The 16,145-nt window shown below is 37.0% G+C and overlaps 1 protein-coding gene and 1 long non-coding RNA gene across 6 annotated transcripts in view; one reads left to right on the top strand and one right to left on the bottom strand.

Annotated features, from left to right (window-relative positions):
* The window catches only part of LOC143256412 (uncharacterized), a 100,777-nt gene that overhangs the window by 18,426 nt on the left and 66,206 nt on the right, over nucleotides 1–16,145 (top strand). The gene's annotated exons all lie outside the window — the stretch shown is intronic.
* The window catches only part of LOC143256409 (adenosylhomocysteinase-like 1), a 122,932-nt gene that overhangs the window by 104,988 nt on the left and 1,799 nt on the right, over nucleotides 1–16,145 (bottom strand). The window contains exon 1 of one of the 3 annotated variants that reach the window (XM_076513620.1): nucleotides 11,038–11,173. The exons of the other annotated variants lie outside the window; for them this stretch is intronic. Within the exon in view, the coding sequence (XP_076369735.1) occupies nucleotides 11,038–11,148 (111 nt within the window). The 5' untranslated portion in view covers nucleotides 11,149–11,173. Of the gene's footprint in view, nucleotides 1–11,037; nucleotides 11,174–16,145 lie in introns of those variants that run through there. 3 annotated transcript variants of the gene reach the window in all.

The following is a 16,145-nucleotide window of genomic DNA, read 5'->3' as shown; positions in this document are numbered from 1 at the left end:
TTTAATATTTGAATTAAAAACGTAAATAACGTTAAATACAATTTTTATATCTACAGTAATGAGAGAAAAACTACAGTAATACAAGTTGTAGAGGTCGTTCTGCAGCATAATTGTAATTATCACAACTTGTCAGTATGACTAACAGTAGTTCAAACAGCAGCGTTTGTCACCTGAAGTTGACCTTTCCAGTCCTGGTTTCGAGTATTTTGACATTACGACCATTTTCTAATTTCAAACCGAACTCGATGTACTTTGACTCTTAAAAAGAAATAACATTAAAACAGGTCCAGTGTATAAGTTAAAAAACTTAAATAGCATTTAAAAGATTAATGGTCTTTACAAAATAAAAACATTTCCAAGGTAGACAGTGTCACCAACACCAATAACATTGTCTATCGTTACGGACAAACAGAACACGTTTAAAATGGTGCCATCGCTGAGAGTCGTAATGACGGCATTACAGTAAAATGTGGCTTATTGTAATCTGAGTGTTACACAAACTACACACTGGTGCATCAGTTCCAGATAAAAGAAAACGATGAGTTAAAAAACTGTGACCAATGTGTAGTCTAGTTAGAACAACTTCCTCTTTCCGATCCTTACCGAAGCTAGACAGCCAAAGTCCAATACAGGGTTTTATTTGGAAAAGCTTGTTTTCGCGTTGCTCACTCCAAGTTAACTGCCAACTGACACGGAGCGGAGCCTTGAATACAGGACCATAGTCCATGTATGGAACAGGCAGAGCAGTGATAGCACCAGAGCAGATTTAGCTGTGGTTTCGGCGAGCCCGTTCCCGCGAATACCAACGTGATGTGATATTCAGAAAAATTAGATAGAAGTAAGTAGATATTAAAGAGAAATAAGCCAGTCGGTTTTGAATATCAGCTACAACAGGGTGAGAACTAACGTGAAGAAATTCCAGGGCCAGTAGAGAACTAAGCGAATCAGTATAAATAGTATAGTTTGAGTACTGATTAGCTTCTAGGTGATCCAGGGCAAAAGAAATGGCTTACAGTTCAACAGTGAACAAAGAAGCTGTAGAGAGGAACCTGTACGCAACCACAGAACCACAACAAACCATGGAAGAGCCCACACAGTCACCTCATTTTAAACCATCAATGGTCACAGCAATGTCATCCAACTACACTTGGATACGAAGACCAAAAGGAACAATGGCAAATTGTCTGTTCTGTATAAGCATGGCCCACCAAGGAAGGAAACCACAACCCGGGTGGGATGCTGTAATAAGGAACGAAGTTTTGAAGTATAAGTAAAGACAGTTGCAAACAGCAGAGGTGTAAAGGAGGTCCATGAGACTCCGTGCACAAAATCTGGACTGGGGAAATGTGGAAAGCCTCCATGCAGAACTGAAGCCCCTGATGATGAATGGGGTGCAGCATCTTTAAGGCTGAAGTCCTGGCAGAGCCACATACCAGAGACCCATAGTGCAGTTTCAATTCAATGGGAGCATGATATATCTTTAGCACAGAACATCGATCTGCTCACAAAGAGATGGAAGAGAGGACATGAAGGATGTTCAGTGCCCATGTACACTTGACTTGTACCTCCTTAATTATTGGCATAAAGGTCACCTTACAGGCAAAGATAAGCCCAAAGAACTTTGTCTCAGGAACCACAGGCAATGGTGCATGCAAACAGTTTAAGAGAGAGAAAGAGAGAAGTGAAAACAGTTTACTGTGGTTCACTTCAGCAAATGATTAAGGGCAGTTTGTAGCTGATACTCAATAAACCTCATGTTCGACAACTGACACAAGATGTGGAAATCATCAGCATAGACCCGTTTGTCCAATGATATTAATCTTTATATCGAAAAGTGTGACACTCAAGGCAGCCCTGACAGACTAAGTTCCTGTAGGTAAGAACAGGGAGGTATCGAACCCACATGAACTTGAAATCTTCTGCCCATTAATTTTTTTTATAAAAATGAGCAAATGACCACATAGCCCATATAAATGGAGGTCTCGCAAAATGCCATGCCTCCATATAGTATCATAAGCCTTCTCAAGATCAAAGAATATTGATAGAAGATGCTGTCGTTTGAGAAAGGGTTCTCTGATCGACGTATCAAGTCGAATCAGATAGTCCATGGTGAAGTGCTGTCGTCAGAAACAACAGTGTGTGGGCGAGAGAAGATTGTTTGATTCGAGGAAACAAACAAGAAAAGCATTAAGCATCGTCTATAGGGTCTTACAGAGACAGCTCGTCAAAGGGATTGGACGGTATTTTGAAGGAATCCTGGTATTCTTCTTAGGCTTAGAGAAAAGTAAGACAATAGCCTGGCGTCAGGCATCAAGAAAAATATTCTCCTACCAGATCTGGTTAAAAACAATCAGAAGAACACCAAGAGAAGCAGGTGATAGATGGAGCAGCATCTTGTAGTTTACATCATCAGGTCTGGCTGATGTACTGCTAGACCAATGAAGAGCCAGCTTGAGTTCCACCAGTATAAAGGGGTGATTATAGTTATAAGAGACCATCAACTCAAAAGGAAAGAGGCGATTATTGTGTCCGAGTCTTGATGGCTAAGAAGGTGAAGAATGAAGCAGAAGAGATTGGTACCCAGTAAAAGCTTTCACCTAGAGTACTGATGATGCTCTGAGTATCAGCTACTTCCTGGCCATCAGAGAGTAAGATGGAGAGAGGGACAGATTTATACTGCCCATTGACCTTTCGAATATTATGTCATATGACTTTGGAACTGGTGGTAGAAGATAGGTTGGTTGTGAACTTAATCCAAGATTCCTTCTGGCTTTTACATCTTACCAGTGGAGCATGTGAATGGGTCTGCTAGAAAGTGATGCAGTTTAAGAGTGTGGGATACCTATGAAAAGTATCCTAGGCCTGTTTTTGAGCCTTTCGTACCATGTGTCAGGAAGGATTCCACTACATTCAAGGATATCGTGAAAAATGTGTCGAGGTTTTAGATATACATTGACCAGCTGTTTGTATAATACAGTCAATTAGTGCTGCCACGCAGGTTTTTTTTATCGATAGCTTACAGACGATGGCAGGATCAAGTCCCACAACAGCAATAAAAGAGGGCCAGTTGGCTTGATCCAGCTTCCACCGAGACACGCGGGTCGGGTAGCATCGACCACGGCCAGTCTCTCTCAAAATGATAGTAATATTATCTCTGCCTCGTGGGTTATTGTCAACCTTACAGGAAAAATGGGAGAATAGTGAAGGGGAGCAAATTGAGAGATCAATAGCATAAAGAATTGACTAGGTGCATAAAAATAAGTATGAGAACTACCACTAAAAAGAGAGAGGTTGCATATGGTCTACAGAGTGATCCCTCCCATCAATATCAGTACCTCCCCAGTAGGGATAATGCCCATTAAAGTTCCCCAGGATTAAAAATACAGATGAAGACTGTTCAATGAGAGCATCAAAGTCTGATTGATCATAGGTCTCGTCATGAGACAGGAAGAGAGAATAAACAGTGAGGGTACAACCAAAGGAAACACAGATGCTACAGTCTCCAAGGGTGTATCAAGTGACAAAGACAGGATGGGCACATGCTGTTCAACCAACAGTGCCACCCCTCCATACATTTGTCCAACACACAACCTGTCATTTCTGTACAAAGACAACTGCCAAAAGGTGACTGTTTCGACGGGTTTCAGAAATGTTTCCTGTAAGGAAATACGTGCAGAATGGAAGGAAACTATCAATGCTGATAACTATCAGCCTGATAAGAACGTAAACCTAGACAGTTCCATTGTATCAAGATGGCTATTTTTATTTATGTGCAGGCGAATTGGCTGGAGAGCCCTTCTGTTTTTGAACACGTTTTTATTTGTTTTTTATTTGAGGGAGGTCTATCGATCCTCCATGGATCCTGCCTTGGGTTGATTGGGCAGATCTTTGTTGTTGGAAGAGGATTCCAGTAACTGAGAACGTGAACAAATGATCGTTTTGCATCTTGGGGTGGGAGAAGATGATGTATCTGAGGAAATGTCCGTACCCAGAACCAAATAAAGTGGTTCTTGGTGTTTGCTGGAATGAATATTTGGGACAGATATGGGTGCTCACACTGATTCATAAACTTTTTTAACCATGGAGGTCAAAAGACTTTTTATATGGTTTGAGAATGATTTTTGGAGGTACAGAGATCCGTATGCACTCCCACTGTAATAGTAGAACGAAGTGCAGCAACATATGTCCAAGATGAAGTGGTGGACAGTAAGTTTTGAGCCTCAGGGTAAGTTATGTTTTGAATCATCTTCAAACGCTACACCTCTTTTTCTTCCAACCACTTAAGATTGGAAGGAAAGTAGGATGGATGAGAGCCATAGCAATTAAAGCAATGAGAGTCCATTTCACATTTATAGCCATTGTGGTCCTTGCCACCACGAGTACATGTCAAGGAACCACGGCATGATGTCTGAACTGCTCACACTGGAAACAACTGAGAGGGGTTGGACTGTACAGCCGTACCTTGCAATTAAAATATCCTACCTTGATGGTGGCAGATGAACATGGTGATAACGTCAAAATTAGGGCACTGATCAGCATCATAATTCCATCTTTGAAAGTGGAGATATTCCTCACTGCAGAAACTCCTTGGGTGGAGAAACCAGCGAAAATCTCTGACTCGGGGATGTTCTTCAAATCTCTCTCAACAATACCTCCTCGTAACAAATGCAAAGTAGCATGGTTCATAACCTCAATGGGTATATCCCCAATTGCCTTTGAATGTAAGAGGTGTTCAGTGTGTTTAGATGTGAATGTTTCCAGTGCAAAGCTTTTTGACTGACTTTGGAGAGCCAGCACGTCCCTCTAGTCCCTTCTGAAGAAAAAAGGAGACATTTGTCCTAAAGGTTTGTCTGAAAGCGAATGCACTTTCAAAAAGTGAGGTACAGGTGTTACAGATGTTGAAGATTGATGCTCAGAATCTTTAAGACGTGGTCATCTACCTATGAAACTGTTTTTTCACTATTTAAGGTCTTATTTGGGGAATCTGTTATAAAAAAATAATGTTTGGCGCACACTGACCCCATCCACCATGGAGCCCTACGATAGGACGCACTACAATGCCAAACAAGGACAATGCAGTAATGCCAGGGTTTCGTGAGCACTATACCCAAACACCAGCATCTAATAAAATGTTCGCAACACTTGCCGAGAATATCCAACACTGGTACTTGGTTAACCCTAGCCAAAGTGGACCAGCCGATTAACTCTAGGTGGCCACCCGAAGGCCACCTGTCTACAGTAATTCAAGGTTAAAGTGGTGTGTTAGGGTTGGATCCCTTAAGTACCAGGATCCTCTCCTCCCCTTCACGGGTCACCACACACGCCAAGCACGTGGACGGATGTTTAGATCCCAGAAGAGGTAACCAGAAAGGTACAGAACCTTCTCTGGGAGGTTCCCTCACTACGTACAGAAATCCGAACCGAGAGGATTTATAGGAGTTTTACAGAATAAATGTCATTACATTACTGTCTGGATAGTTCTAACAGAGGTTTCAACAAGAAGTCCTACTTCACCCACGTTACCGATTAAGTATTAAAACACCAGAGAATCGTGTGTTAAAGAGGGAATGATTTTCCACAATATTTTTAACTACTATTACGATCCATTTGTTAACAAATTATTACAAAACAGTAATCGACAGAATGACTGATCATTCCAATTCTTGTCTTCGTGTGTTCATAAATATGGTGAGATATAAGAGTGCCTGAATTTTGTGGTTTAGTCTTGCAATGAAACAAAATTTCTATTAATTGAAATGGTGACATTTTAACTTTAAAACCGTTAGCATTCTCCGTAGGAAGTTTAATTAAAGTTTGTCTTTAGGACTATTGTTATTGCACAGATAGGGCCTTTTAGAGAGGATAAGGAATGGGCCATTTTTCGCTATATAAAACCATAAAAGAAGAAAAACCTTTCACTTCGGTCTTAGAGGGACGGAAGGGAGATAGCTAGCTGTATGTTGTAGCATTATGAAACACTGATGTATTACAAATGTGCTTATGTAAGGCACAAGCAGTAGATGTAAACAACAAATCGATTATAATCATCTACGTGAAAAGGTAGAAAAAACTGAATAAACAACAAGAAATATTTACTTAAAAAATAACACGTGTTGACAAATAGAGACGAGACTTCTACATGAAAACTAGAATAACTCCTGATGAGATATCCCATAATTCTATATTACCTTTATGAACAAAAAATTGTACTACTTGTATTCAAAATGGATAAACCCAGCTTATAACAGTTTGTATAAATGTCTGTTCCACATCTCAGTTTGAGTACGTCTCGTATCATGCTCCAAGAAAGCAAAGACCCAGCAACAGAGTGAAGATAAATTTTCACTGATTTTGATCTAGAAGATTAGGGCAAGTTTACAACCTTTGGTATCCTGTTCTCAAGGGCGTCAAATTTCTTGTAAAATTTACCCAATTTATTACACAAATACAGTACGTTAGCACTGAAATAACAGATAAGACATATCAATATTTGACAACATTTATATGACTGACCAAATATTTAATACCCATTTCATTAACATTTTGATCATAGCCTTTAAACATTTCTTTAAAGATAATTTTGCACGAGAACTGTTAGAACTATCCTTTGATAAATGTCTTAAGTAATACAAAACATCCTGTATGTTAGGACGAATTTCACGCTCATTTCAGTCAACTCTCACACACGTACTAATAAAACATTACCACTACTTACGTTATGAGGAAAGATTCAACGTTTTGTGTTTAAACGTGTCTGGAAACCTTATCGCAGTGTATTTTTTAACTGCAGAATCTGCTGCCAAGATGTAACATTTTATTACTTTCGTTATTCCTTTCGCTAACCGTACGTAATGAAATTTACTCCTGTGTGCACGTGCCCCATCTGACTACACTTTTATATTAAGGGTATCACGTATGAATTACTATAAATTCAATCACATTTGACAGCTAATAAAACATTCCTAAATGACCAGAATGAGACAGATAAATAACAATTGGAATGTAAAAATTTTAGCTTTCACAAAAGAAAACAAAAAAACATTAAAATAACTTCAAGTAATTCCTTCAGTTCACTTGACTGAAGTCATCGGTCATACAGTTTGAATGTGATGACTGTTCATTCATATGCTTTCGTAAACAAACATTTGAGAGGAGTGGCTTTAGTTAAAGTTGTTTAACGTTGATTGGACCATGGTCATCACAGCCAGTCTGGTGCTGATGTCCATGTTTATCATCAGACTGTGATAAGGTGTCACTCAGTATTAGGTATGGTCAGGCTCTATATGATGGAGAACTTGTTAAGAATGGAACATTTTTACTGAAACTGTCTTATTTGAGAAACAGGTGGAGAGAGAGAGAGGTTAGAGCTTGTTAGCAATGGACGGCTAACACTATTATTCAACACGTACATACAGTCTTCGTATCCTTTGTCACGTTACCAACACAGCTTCAACAATGAAACGAACCTGCTTAGTGCTGTGGCATGAACTTCTAAATGTAAAAACGTCTTGCTTGTTGTATTTGTCACTTGAGAAGATTTGATAAATTCTGCTGAACTAACTTCGACTAACAAAATACACATTAATGCATGTTGAAATATTGGCAACTTTCCGAATCATTAATTAAAGGCCTATCCATCTCAGGTTCTTTGTATGTATCATTCAAGTGGAAGCTGGAATGACAACTTCAGGAAACGTTTTTACTTATTGTACTTTTTAAGTTTCTAGATTATCCTGTTGCTTTCTTTAATTACAAACGTCTACCTTTTCACAACTCACTGGATGCGAGACACTGAGAGCACTTATACCAGTTCCTTTTTTTACCTTTAATTCACATCAGTAGATTAGAATGTAAATCCGACAGTGTAGTACCACAAACTAATGGGTCCTACTTCTACAGCTCTTATCAGAATACATTTCACTTCCTAGCCTAGTTATCTGGATATCCTGAAAATAATACGTATGTTTTCCTGATAGTAGATATATAAATATATAAATTATGTGATACTTATTAAAAGAACAAAATTAAACATTGCATACAAATAAGATAAAAGTTTTGTAATTGAATCTAACATACAAGATGGTAGCTGTGACAAGCCAAGTATCTATTAAACAATATGTTAATTATCCCCTCTACTCAAATTTTTTAAACAGGTCAGACAACTGATGACCTGTGATCTCAAGTACAGACAACTGGTTATTGAATCCATACAACAGCAGATAAGTACTCATATAGTGAGAAGCTAGAAACCCAATGATCAGTTTTAAAGAGAAGCGTGATGAGTACGTTAGTAAAAATATAGTTCGCCACACATCATAAGAACATCATACGATCTTTGTTCGCCATATAATGATGTGGTTAGGCCTAGCTTCAGCCAGTTCATAGATGGTCATGCTTGTCTGAAATGATCGACAGGTTCTTTGAAGAGGTGATTGACCGAACAGAGTAGCCACCGCAATGATGAAATTAGTCCTCAGTTGTCATCATCAGTTGAAGATGCTATCTGTAACATTCCCGCTGTTTAAGGGTTAAGGAGACATTATAGAACTGTATTACTGAGCATAAATTAAGTAGACGTTTAACAGCACTAGTAAGTTAAGGAAACATATTATGGAATAACATTACTAAGTAATTCGTGATGACAAGAAACCCACTTGAAATAAAACTGTATTCTCAAGATGGCTAGTACGGGTATCAGCACTTTAATTAAATTACAGTACAACGTTTCGACCTTCTGAGGTCATCAACACGTTAAATAGCCTGTTCTGCACTTTTAGTTTTCACACCCATACTAACTGTACTGAGAATACAGTATTATTATGAATATACAGTAACGTTTTCATGATGAAACTGAGTCGTGTCACCGATGTTTTTGTTATTGTTACAACACCTGAAAGTTGCTCATGGTTATGGCATCTAAAGTAGCTGTGCTTAACTTGGTACGTCATGAGTAATCGCATCACAAGCGCATGGATACTAACATCGTAAGAAATAGGTCAGAAATTATCGGAGAGTATTTTATGCTAATACAATAATTTTATATTTTATCACTTCTTAGTAAAATAAATCACACTACAAATGCTCTTAAACCTTTAGAAAAATTAACCATAAACAATGAAGAATAGTAGCAGCCATTATCAGCGTCGCTAGCGCTCAAGTTTGTCGCCATGTTGGCGAGGCTTGGCAATGTGTAGACAAATTTTTAACATCGTCTTGGATTTAGTACATTTCCATGCTAATGGCCCTCTGATTGGTCAAAAGTAAAATGAAATAGTAGTTTTATTTATTACTCAAAAGATGCGCACAAGAAAGACTCATTCAGTAAAACGTAGGCCTAATCTTGAACAGTTGTATCAGACGGGGTCTCACAAGTGGAAACGGCAGCCGTACCGCAGACTCTGCAGTGTATTCTTTTACGAAGGTCAAAAATCGCGGGATTCACATGCTCTTGGAATAAAAATGCCAGTTCTACGGAATACTGGAGAAGCTTCTGTTAATGAAATAGGACGTGAACCATGGATTCTCTACTCAATAATTTCAGTATGCGAGCCACAATATATATATAACACCCAGCCGTTATATGAAACCTTGCGTTGAATATGTTAACTGCTTACGGAACAAGAAATTCATTAAAATCGAGGCTTAACCTTTTCCACGACCTCCTGCCCCCTAACCACCAGACTCAAAGATACAAGCTTAAGTGACCATAATGATAGAGGAATCACAACGAGTAAAACACACGTGACATCGCAAGTTTCCAAGTTGAGTTCAACTATAGAAACACACACATTCACGTATCCACTGACCTAGAAATGATAAATAAAACACACCGTCACTGGTAAAGAAACTCGAATATCACATTACCCTTCACGTTTCATGTTGGAGGCAACGTCAGGGGTATCTTCCTCTGCATACTTTTGGTAAGGTGGTTCAAGTGTTGAGGAAATGGTGTGTCATTAGTACGTGCAATTCCAAAGGTCAGGAGGCGTCAAGAAATACACACTCCAAACACCGACTAGTTTCATTCAGATCGAATTTCAACTTATAGAATCGTACATTTAGTACACTTGTTTACCTACGTACATTTAGTACACTTGTTTACCTACACCGGAATCGCGTGTAAATTTCAACACATTATAGAAACAAAGCATTTTACTGAAGAAGTAATATCCTCGTAACATATCTTCAACACTTAGTAGGTACCTCATAACATCTGATACAATCAGTACACGTGGGATACACCACTTCCATACTTAGTACGTACATCATAACATCTGATACAATCAGTACACGTGGGATACACCACTTCCATACTTAGTACGTACATCATAACATCTGATACAATCAGTACACGTGGGATACACCACTTCCATACTTAGTACGTACATCATAACATCTGATACAATCAGTACACGTGGGATACACCACTTCCATACTCAGCACATACACACGTACATTAAAACATCCTAGGGACATAAATCAAGACAGATTTCACCTGAGAATCTACTGTTGTACTGGCGATTACCAAATCTGTCTAAAGATGACTATTGAATGTGGAGATGTTTGTTTTAAATTTTACGCAAAGCTACGCAGGGATATCCATGCTGTCAGTCCTTAATTTAGTAGTGGAAGACTAGAGGGAAAGCGGTGAGTTGTGATAACTAGCTGATTTCCCTCTAGTATTCCACTACCAAATTAAGAACTGACAACACAGATATCCCTGCGTAGCTTTGCGTAAAATTCAAAACAAGCATCTTTTACCAACGAATAGTGGGATTGACCGTACATTATAACGCCCCCACGGCTGAAAGGACAAGCATGTTTAGTGCAACGGGAATTCAAACCCGCGACCCTAATATTACGAGTCGAGCGCCTTAACCATCTGGCCATGCCGGGCCTTAAAACACGATTCTTCACACACCTAGGATATGGGTTAATATTGGTGTTAGGATTGGATCAGGTAATTGTTTGGCTACTTTTGTAGAAAACTTAAATTCTCTCTTCTGATAATGAAAAGATAATTATAACAAGACGTACCACGGACAAATGTTCTTGGTCGGTGTTAAACTTCTCTCCATCTTCAGCAAACTCTTGTGATATATCCAGTGCTGGAACTGAATACATGTCCGACAGAGGGTCACTAGACATTATGACGTGGAAATTCTCAGTTCCCAATATTATTTCTTAAAAACTTTGGGCAACGTGTAATTCAGAAATCCGTTGTCACTGTTAGTTAGCCGTTTGGTTCTGCCAAGCGTCCACAGTTAGGATACAACAAATCCTGTCCACGTAAACGATACAGTAACCTGAAGTTTAAGTGCAACAAATGTCTGTCACAATTAGGTCATCCGTGACATTGTTAAAGAAACTCGAGGGCATAAACGCCCTCTATACGCTGAAAGCTAAATAAGGCTTAGGATAACATGCAATAATTGATACCGCTAATATGTCATCCTGCACAATGTAAAAATTAAAACCAGAAGAAAAAATGTGTTGGCCGAGAAATAACAATTTTAGAGTTTTACATTAAAATGTGTTAGGTTCCTTCATGAATCATTATTGAAATCATGGGTAAATACAAACATCAAAACACAGGCAGCCACATAACTTATTTTCATGTCGAACATGTATAAGAATTATTGCTTTTAATAGTACATCGTTACATCTGAAAAATATGTACAGGTTCACGTAACAGTTTAAGTTTTCTAATGCGACGTAAAAATTATATCAAATATTCAATTAACTTTATATGTTAATAAATCAGAATAAATATATATCTGGAGATTTGACTGACACCTTTATTACATATAAAGCCTTAGTGTGAAGCGCGTTTTTATAGGAATGGAACACGAACAATAAACTTCCAGATAAAAGGATTCACAGTTCGTGCATGCTCTGAAGCGTGATCTCGGTTGAATAGTGAAAAAAATCATGGAATATGGACCAAGCAAGATCCAGATGTTTCTACATCGTCTGACGGTCGGACAGACATTCGACAAGTAATATAGTTCTCTAACATTTCATCAGACAGATATTACAAAACACTTGAAGTGCCTGGTACTTTAATAAAACATATCTTAAACAGAACAGAAAACCTTGTCAGACATAAATATGTTTATTTTCATACTTCCATGATGTTGTACTTCTATACATTCAAAGACGATATCAAAGGATTCATTGAGATATTTCATGTTCAGAAATATCTGTTGGTAAACAATATTCTAACGTTCAAATTATTAATGCACGAATACTAGCCAGGTGTGGCTACAAGTTAAGACAGTTACTATATTTACACACTAGCCAGATATGGCTAGAGGTTACAGTAAGTTACTGTAGTTCTTGTAAACCTTCAACAAAGCTACAGTCAATATTTTTTCACAACTAAATTATGTACACAATATTTAAATTTTTTTAAATTATTTTTTACGTAAAATACTTCCTCCAAATGTAACCTTTAAATTTTACTTGTGGTTTGTTTCTCAACAAATTAAAATGTGTTATACAGGTACTAAAGTTTAATATCCTTGTAAAACTACACTAACCATGAAACTTGAATAGTCGCACACTAAAACAAAAAACAAATCTCTTTACATCAACAAGTCCTAAGAATTTTAATGTCATTTACAAAAACTACTTTTGTTGTGTCGAGTTAGAGTTGAATATCCTTTATATCAGTTTCTGAAATTAAACTGACTTCAGTTTAGTTTATTTATATAGTTAACTTACCCACGATCACAAAATAATAGAACAGTTTAAGACATATTTAACTTACTCTACCTTCCATTACTACGTTCCTGGCATAAATGGTTTTAATTAGATTCATCATTTTCTCAATAGCGAAGAACAAGACAATAAAGGTTAAAACTGGTATGCACAAATAAATCGTATTTTGTTAAGATGAAAATCTTTCTACAAGTGAGTTCTGTTTACAGTAGCATCTACTTTATATGTGCCAAAAACAATGGCACACTGAAGATAAAACACTTTAGTACTTATATGAACAACATAACAGGATGACTGAGATGATTAGAAGCAAGTAATATTTTAAGTGCTGAAAGTAACTTCAATACAACCTGTAGAGATTAAATAACCTGATTCAGTAGAAGAATATTCAATTTTGAAAAAACAACATCTGAAAATTAAACTAAACATTCGTTGTAATTAATAATTATCTTGGTCAAATGTCTTTCTTATTACACAATAAAGGATAGTATTAGACCTCAAAAACAAATGGGTAATAGAAAGATGTGGATGACATTCTATCCACATATCATGTCAATGAATCATCTATAACTATACAGATGATACATTGACATATGTGGATATAATAATCTGCAGGATAAACAGTAAGAACAAAATCAGATTATGTTACCTAAGGACACAGGTGGAGGATATACCTGACAGAGTTGGAGATATAATAATGGGAGCTAGCAGAAGTGGAGGATATACCTGACAGAGTAGGAGATATAATAATGGGGGCTAGCAGAAGTGGAGGATATACCTGACAGAGTAGGAGATATAATAATGGGGGCTAGCAGAAGTGGAGGATATACCTGACAGAGTAGGAGATATAATAATGGGGGCTAGCAGAGATGGAGGATATACCTGACAGAGTAGGAGATATAATAATGGGGGCTAGCAGAGATGGAGGATATACCTGACAGAGTAGGAGATATAATAATGGGGGCTAGCAGAGATGGAGGATATACCTGACAGAGTAGGAGATATAATAATGGGAGCTAGCAGAGATGCAGTTTATGTGGTGCTTGTAAGGATAATGATGTAGAAGCTATTCCATAAATACAAAGGGTAAAGAACATTTAAAGGCCATACTGTCAGAAATAATGGCCAGAATTAACTGTGTGGATGAAGTTGTAAATGAGTTGTTAGGACTAAATCCTAGGCTTAGATGAGGATAAGTGGATAGGTTGGTTGGACTTGTGAGATGAGTTGAATGAAAGAAGAGAGCTTTCTGGAATGGATGGTTTACATTTAAACAGGGTAGGGGTTGGCTTGTTTGTTAAAACTAGTAATTCAGTTGTAAGAGAAATTTTAAACTAGGACTCGACAGTGGTGACAACCAGAATAAATTAAATTAAAAATAATAGAGAAAAGTTTAACATAGGAAATGAGTATAGAAGTAGTTATAATAATAGGCTTAACTGTTACTATTGTAATGTTAGAAGAAAAACAAATAAAACAAATGACTTTAGAGTATTAGTAGGAGAACTTTGAATAATAACTGAAACACAGATGAATTTGATGACAGGTGTTTCTTTGAAATACAGGGTTACAGACTACTTAAAGAAAGGGGTAGGAGTGGCTTTATAAATAAAATACAAGTTACATCCTGTTGAAGTTAAGATAATACCAAGTAGAACTAGGGTTTCTCCCAGTGGATATCAAGGGAAAAAGTTTTTAGTGAAAATTTATTATAAACAGCCCAAAGCTACTAACAACATTAGTGATAAACTTTACATTGAGGTTAAGACTTCAGATATTAACAAAGTCATAATTATGGATGATTTTAATTTCACATATAGATTGGGAAATGCTAGAGTCAAACTAGGAGAGAGAAAGGTTGTTGGAAACAGTTCAGAAAGGCTTTCCTTACCAATCAGTCAAGTAACCTATTAGAAACAATACTATTTTAGATTTATTGTTAGTACAGTGGTGATTGAGATGGTAGAAAGTAAGGAACATTTGGGTAGCGGTGAATAAAAACCAGGTTGGCTCAGAGAGAGTTTGATAACATTAAAGATCAAGAAAGTTGGTGAAACAAAAAATTAAAACATTAAAAACAATAGAGAGAAAAGATTGGTGTTAAAATTAAAAGGATGATTTCAAATAAATCAAAGGTAAACAAAATGTTAAAATGGAAGTAGGAGGGATGATAAAGAAGGCTAGTATACGATGACTAGGATATAGCTGGATTGTTAAATTTAATTTTGTCTGATTTTTACTGATGAAGATTTAAGCAGTATTTCACATCATGAACAGTTGATGAATGGATACAACATGGCTGTATTCATTCTGAGGTGGTTAAGAAAAAATTAGGAAGTTTAAAAGCAATAAGGCTCTTGGTCCCGATAATACTTCCCCAGTGCTTTTAAAGGAAGTTAGAGATTGGATATGTAAGGTACTAATATTTTTTGTCAGTCCTTGAATAGTTGGCCGGTACCAGAAGACTGGAAGTTAGCTAATGTAACTCGTGTTTTCAAGTGAGATGACTGAAATTATCTCAGTAATTAGAGATCCATTAGTCTTGCATCAGTTGTGAAAACAGTTTTGAAAAGTCTGTTAAAAGAAACTTTACAAAGTTTAAAATTTTATCAGACAGTCAATATGTTTTCAAAGGGAAAATCTTGCCTTACAAATCTTTTGACATTCATTGAAAATATTGCTGTTTACATAGATGCAGGTAAGGATGTAGTTTTGGTGTATCCAGATTTTCAGGAACCATTTAACAAAATGGCACATAAATGGCTTGTAAAGAAATTGTCACTATAGGTGTGGTGGATAAGTTAGCAAATTAAACAGAAGAGTGGTTGGATGGAAGAAGACAGAGGGTTGTTACAAATGGGGTTTAATCAAACTGTATTAATATTACAAGTGGAGCAGCACCTCAGGGTTCTGTCTTAGGACCTTTACTCTTTTCAATTTACATCAGACAGATGAAGAAGAGGTCAAGAAATTATTTAAATTTACTGATGATAATCAAGGTCTTGTTGGCTGTGAAGATTCAGCTACTGATTTACAAAATGATTTAGATCATTTAGTGAGTGGCTATATAAGTGGTAGATGGGTTTTAATTACAATAAATGCAAGTTAATGCACGTAGGTTATCATAATTTGAATTATGACTATAATTTGGATGGGAATAACCTTATCAGTGTCACAAAAGAAAGGGATCTTGGTGTAACAGTTGATCAGTCTCTGAAATCATCCAAGTAGTGTGCAATTGCTAGTGGTAGGACACATGGGATTTTAGGTTATATTTAGAGAAATATTAAATACAAGTATAGAGATTATAATTTCATTATAAAGGTCACTGATTAGGCTACATTTGGAGTACTGTGTTCAGTCTTGGGTTCCTTACCATAGCAAATACATCAAATTGTTGGAAATGGTTTAGAGAATGGTTC

The sequence above is a fragment of the Tachypleus tridentatus genome, chromosome 7, assembly GCF_004210375.1.
Source record: "Tachypleus tridentatus isolate NWPU-2018 chromosome 7, ASM421037v1, whole genome shotgun sequence".
Taxonomy (NCBI): domain Eukaryota; kingdom Metazoa; phylum Arthropoda; class Merostomata; order Xiphosura; family Limulidae; genus Tachypleus; species Tachypleus tridentatus.
The sequence above is the reverse complement of the archived record's forward strand: the minus strand, read 5'-3'. Positions and strand labels throughout refer to the sequence as shown.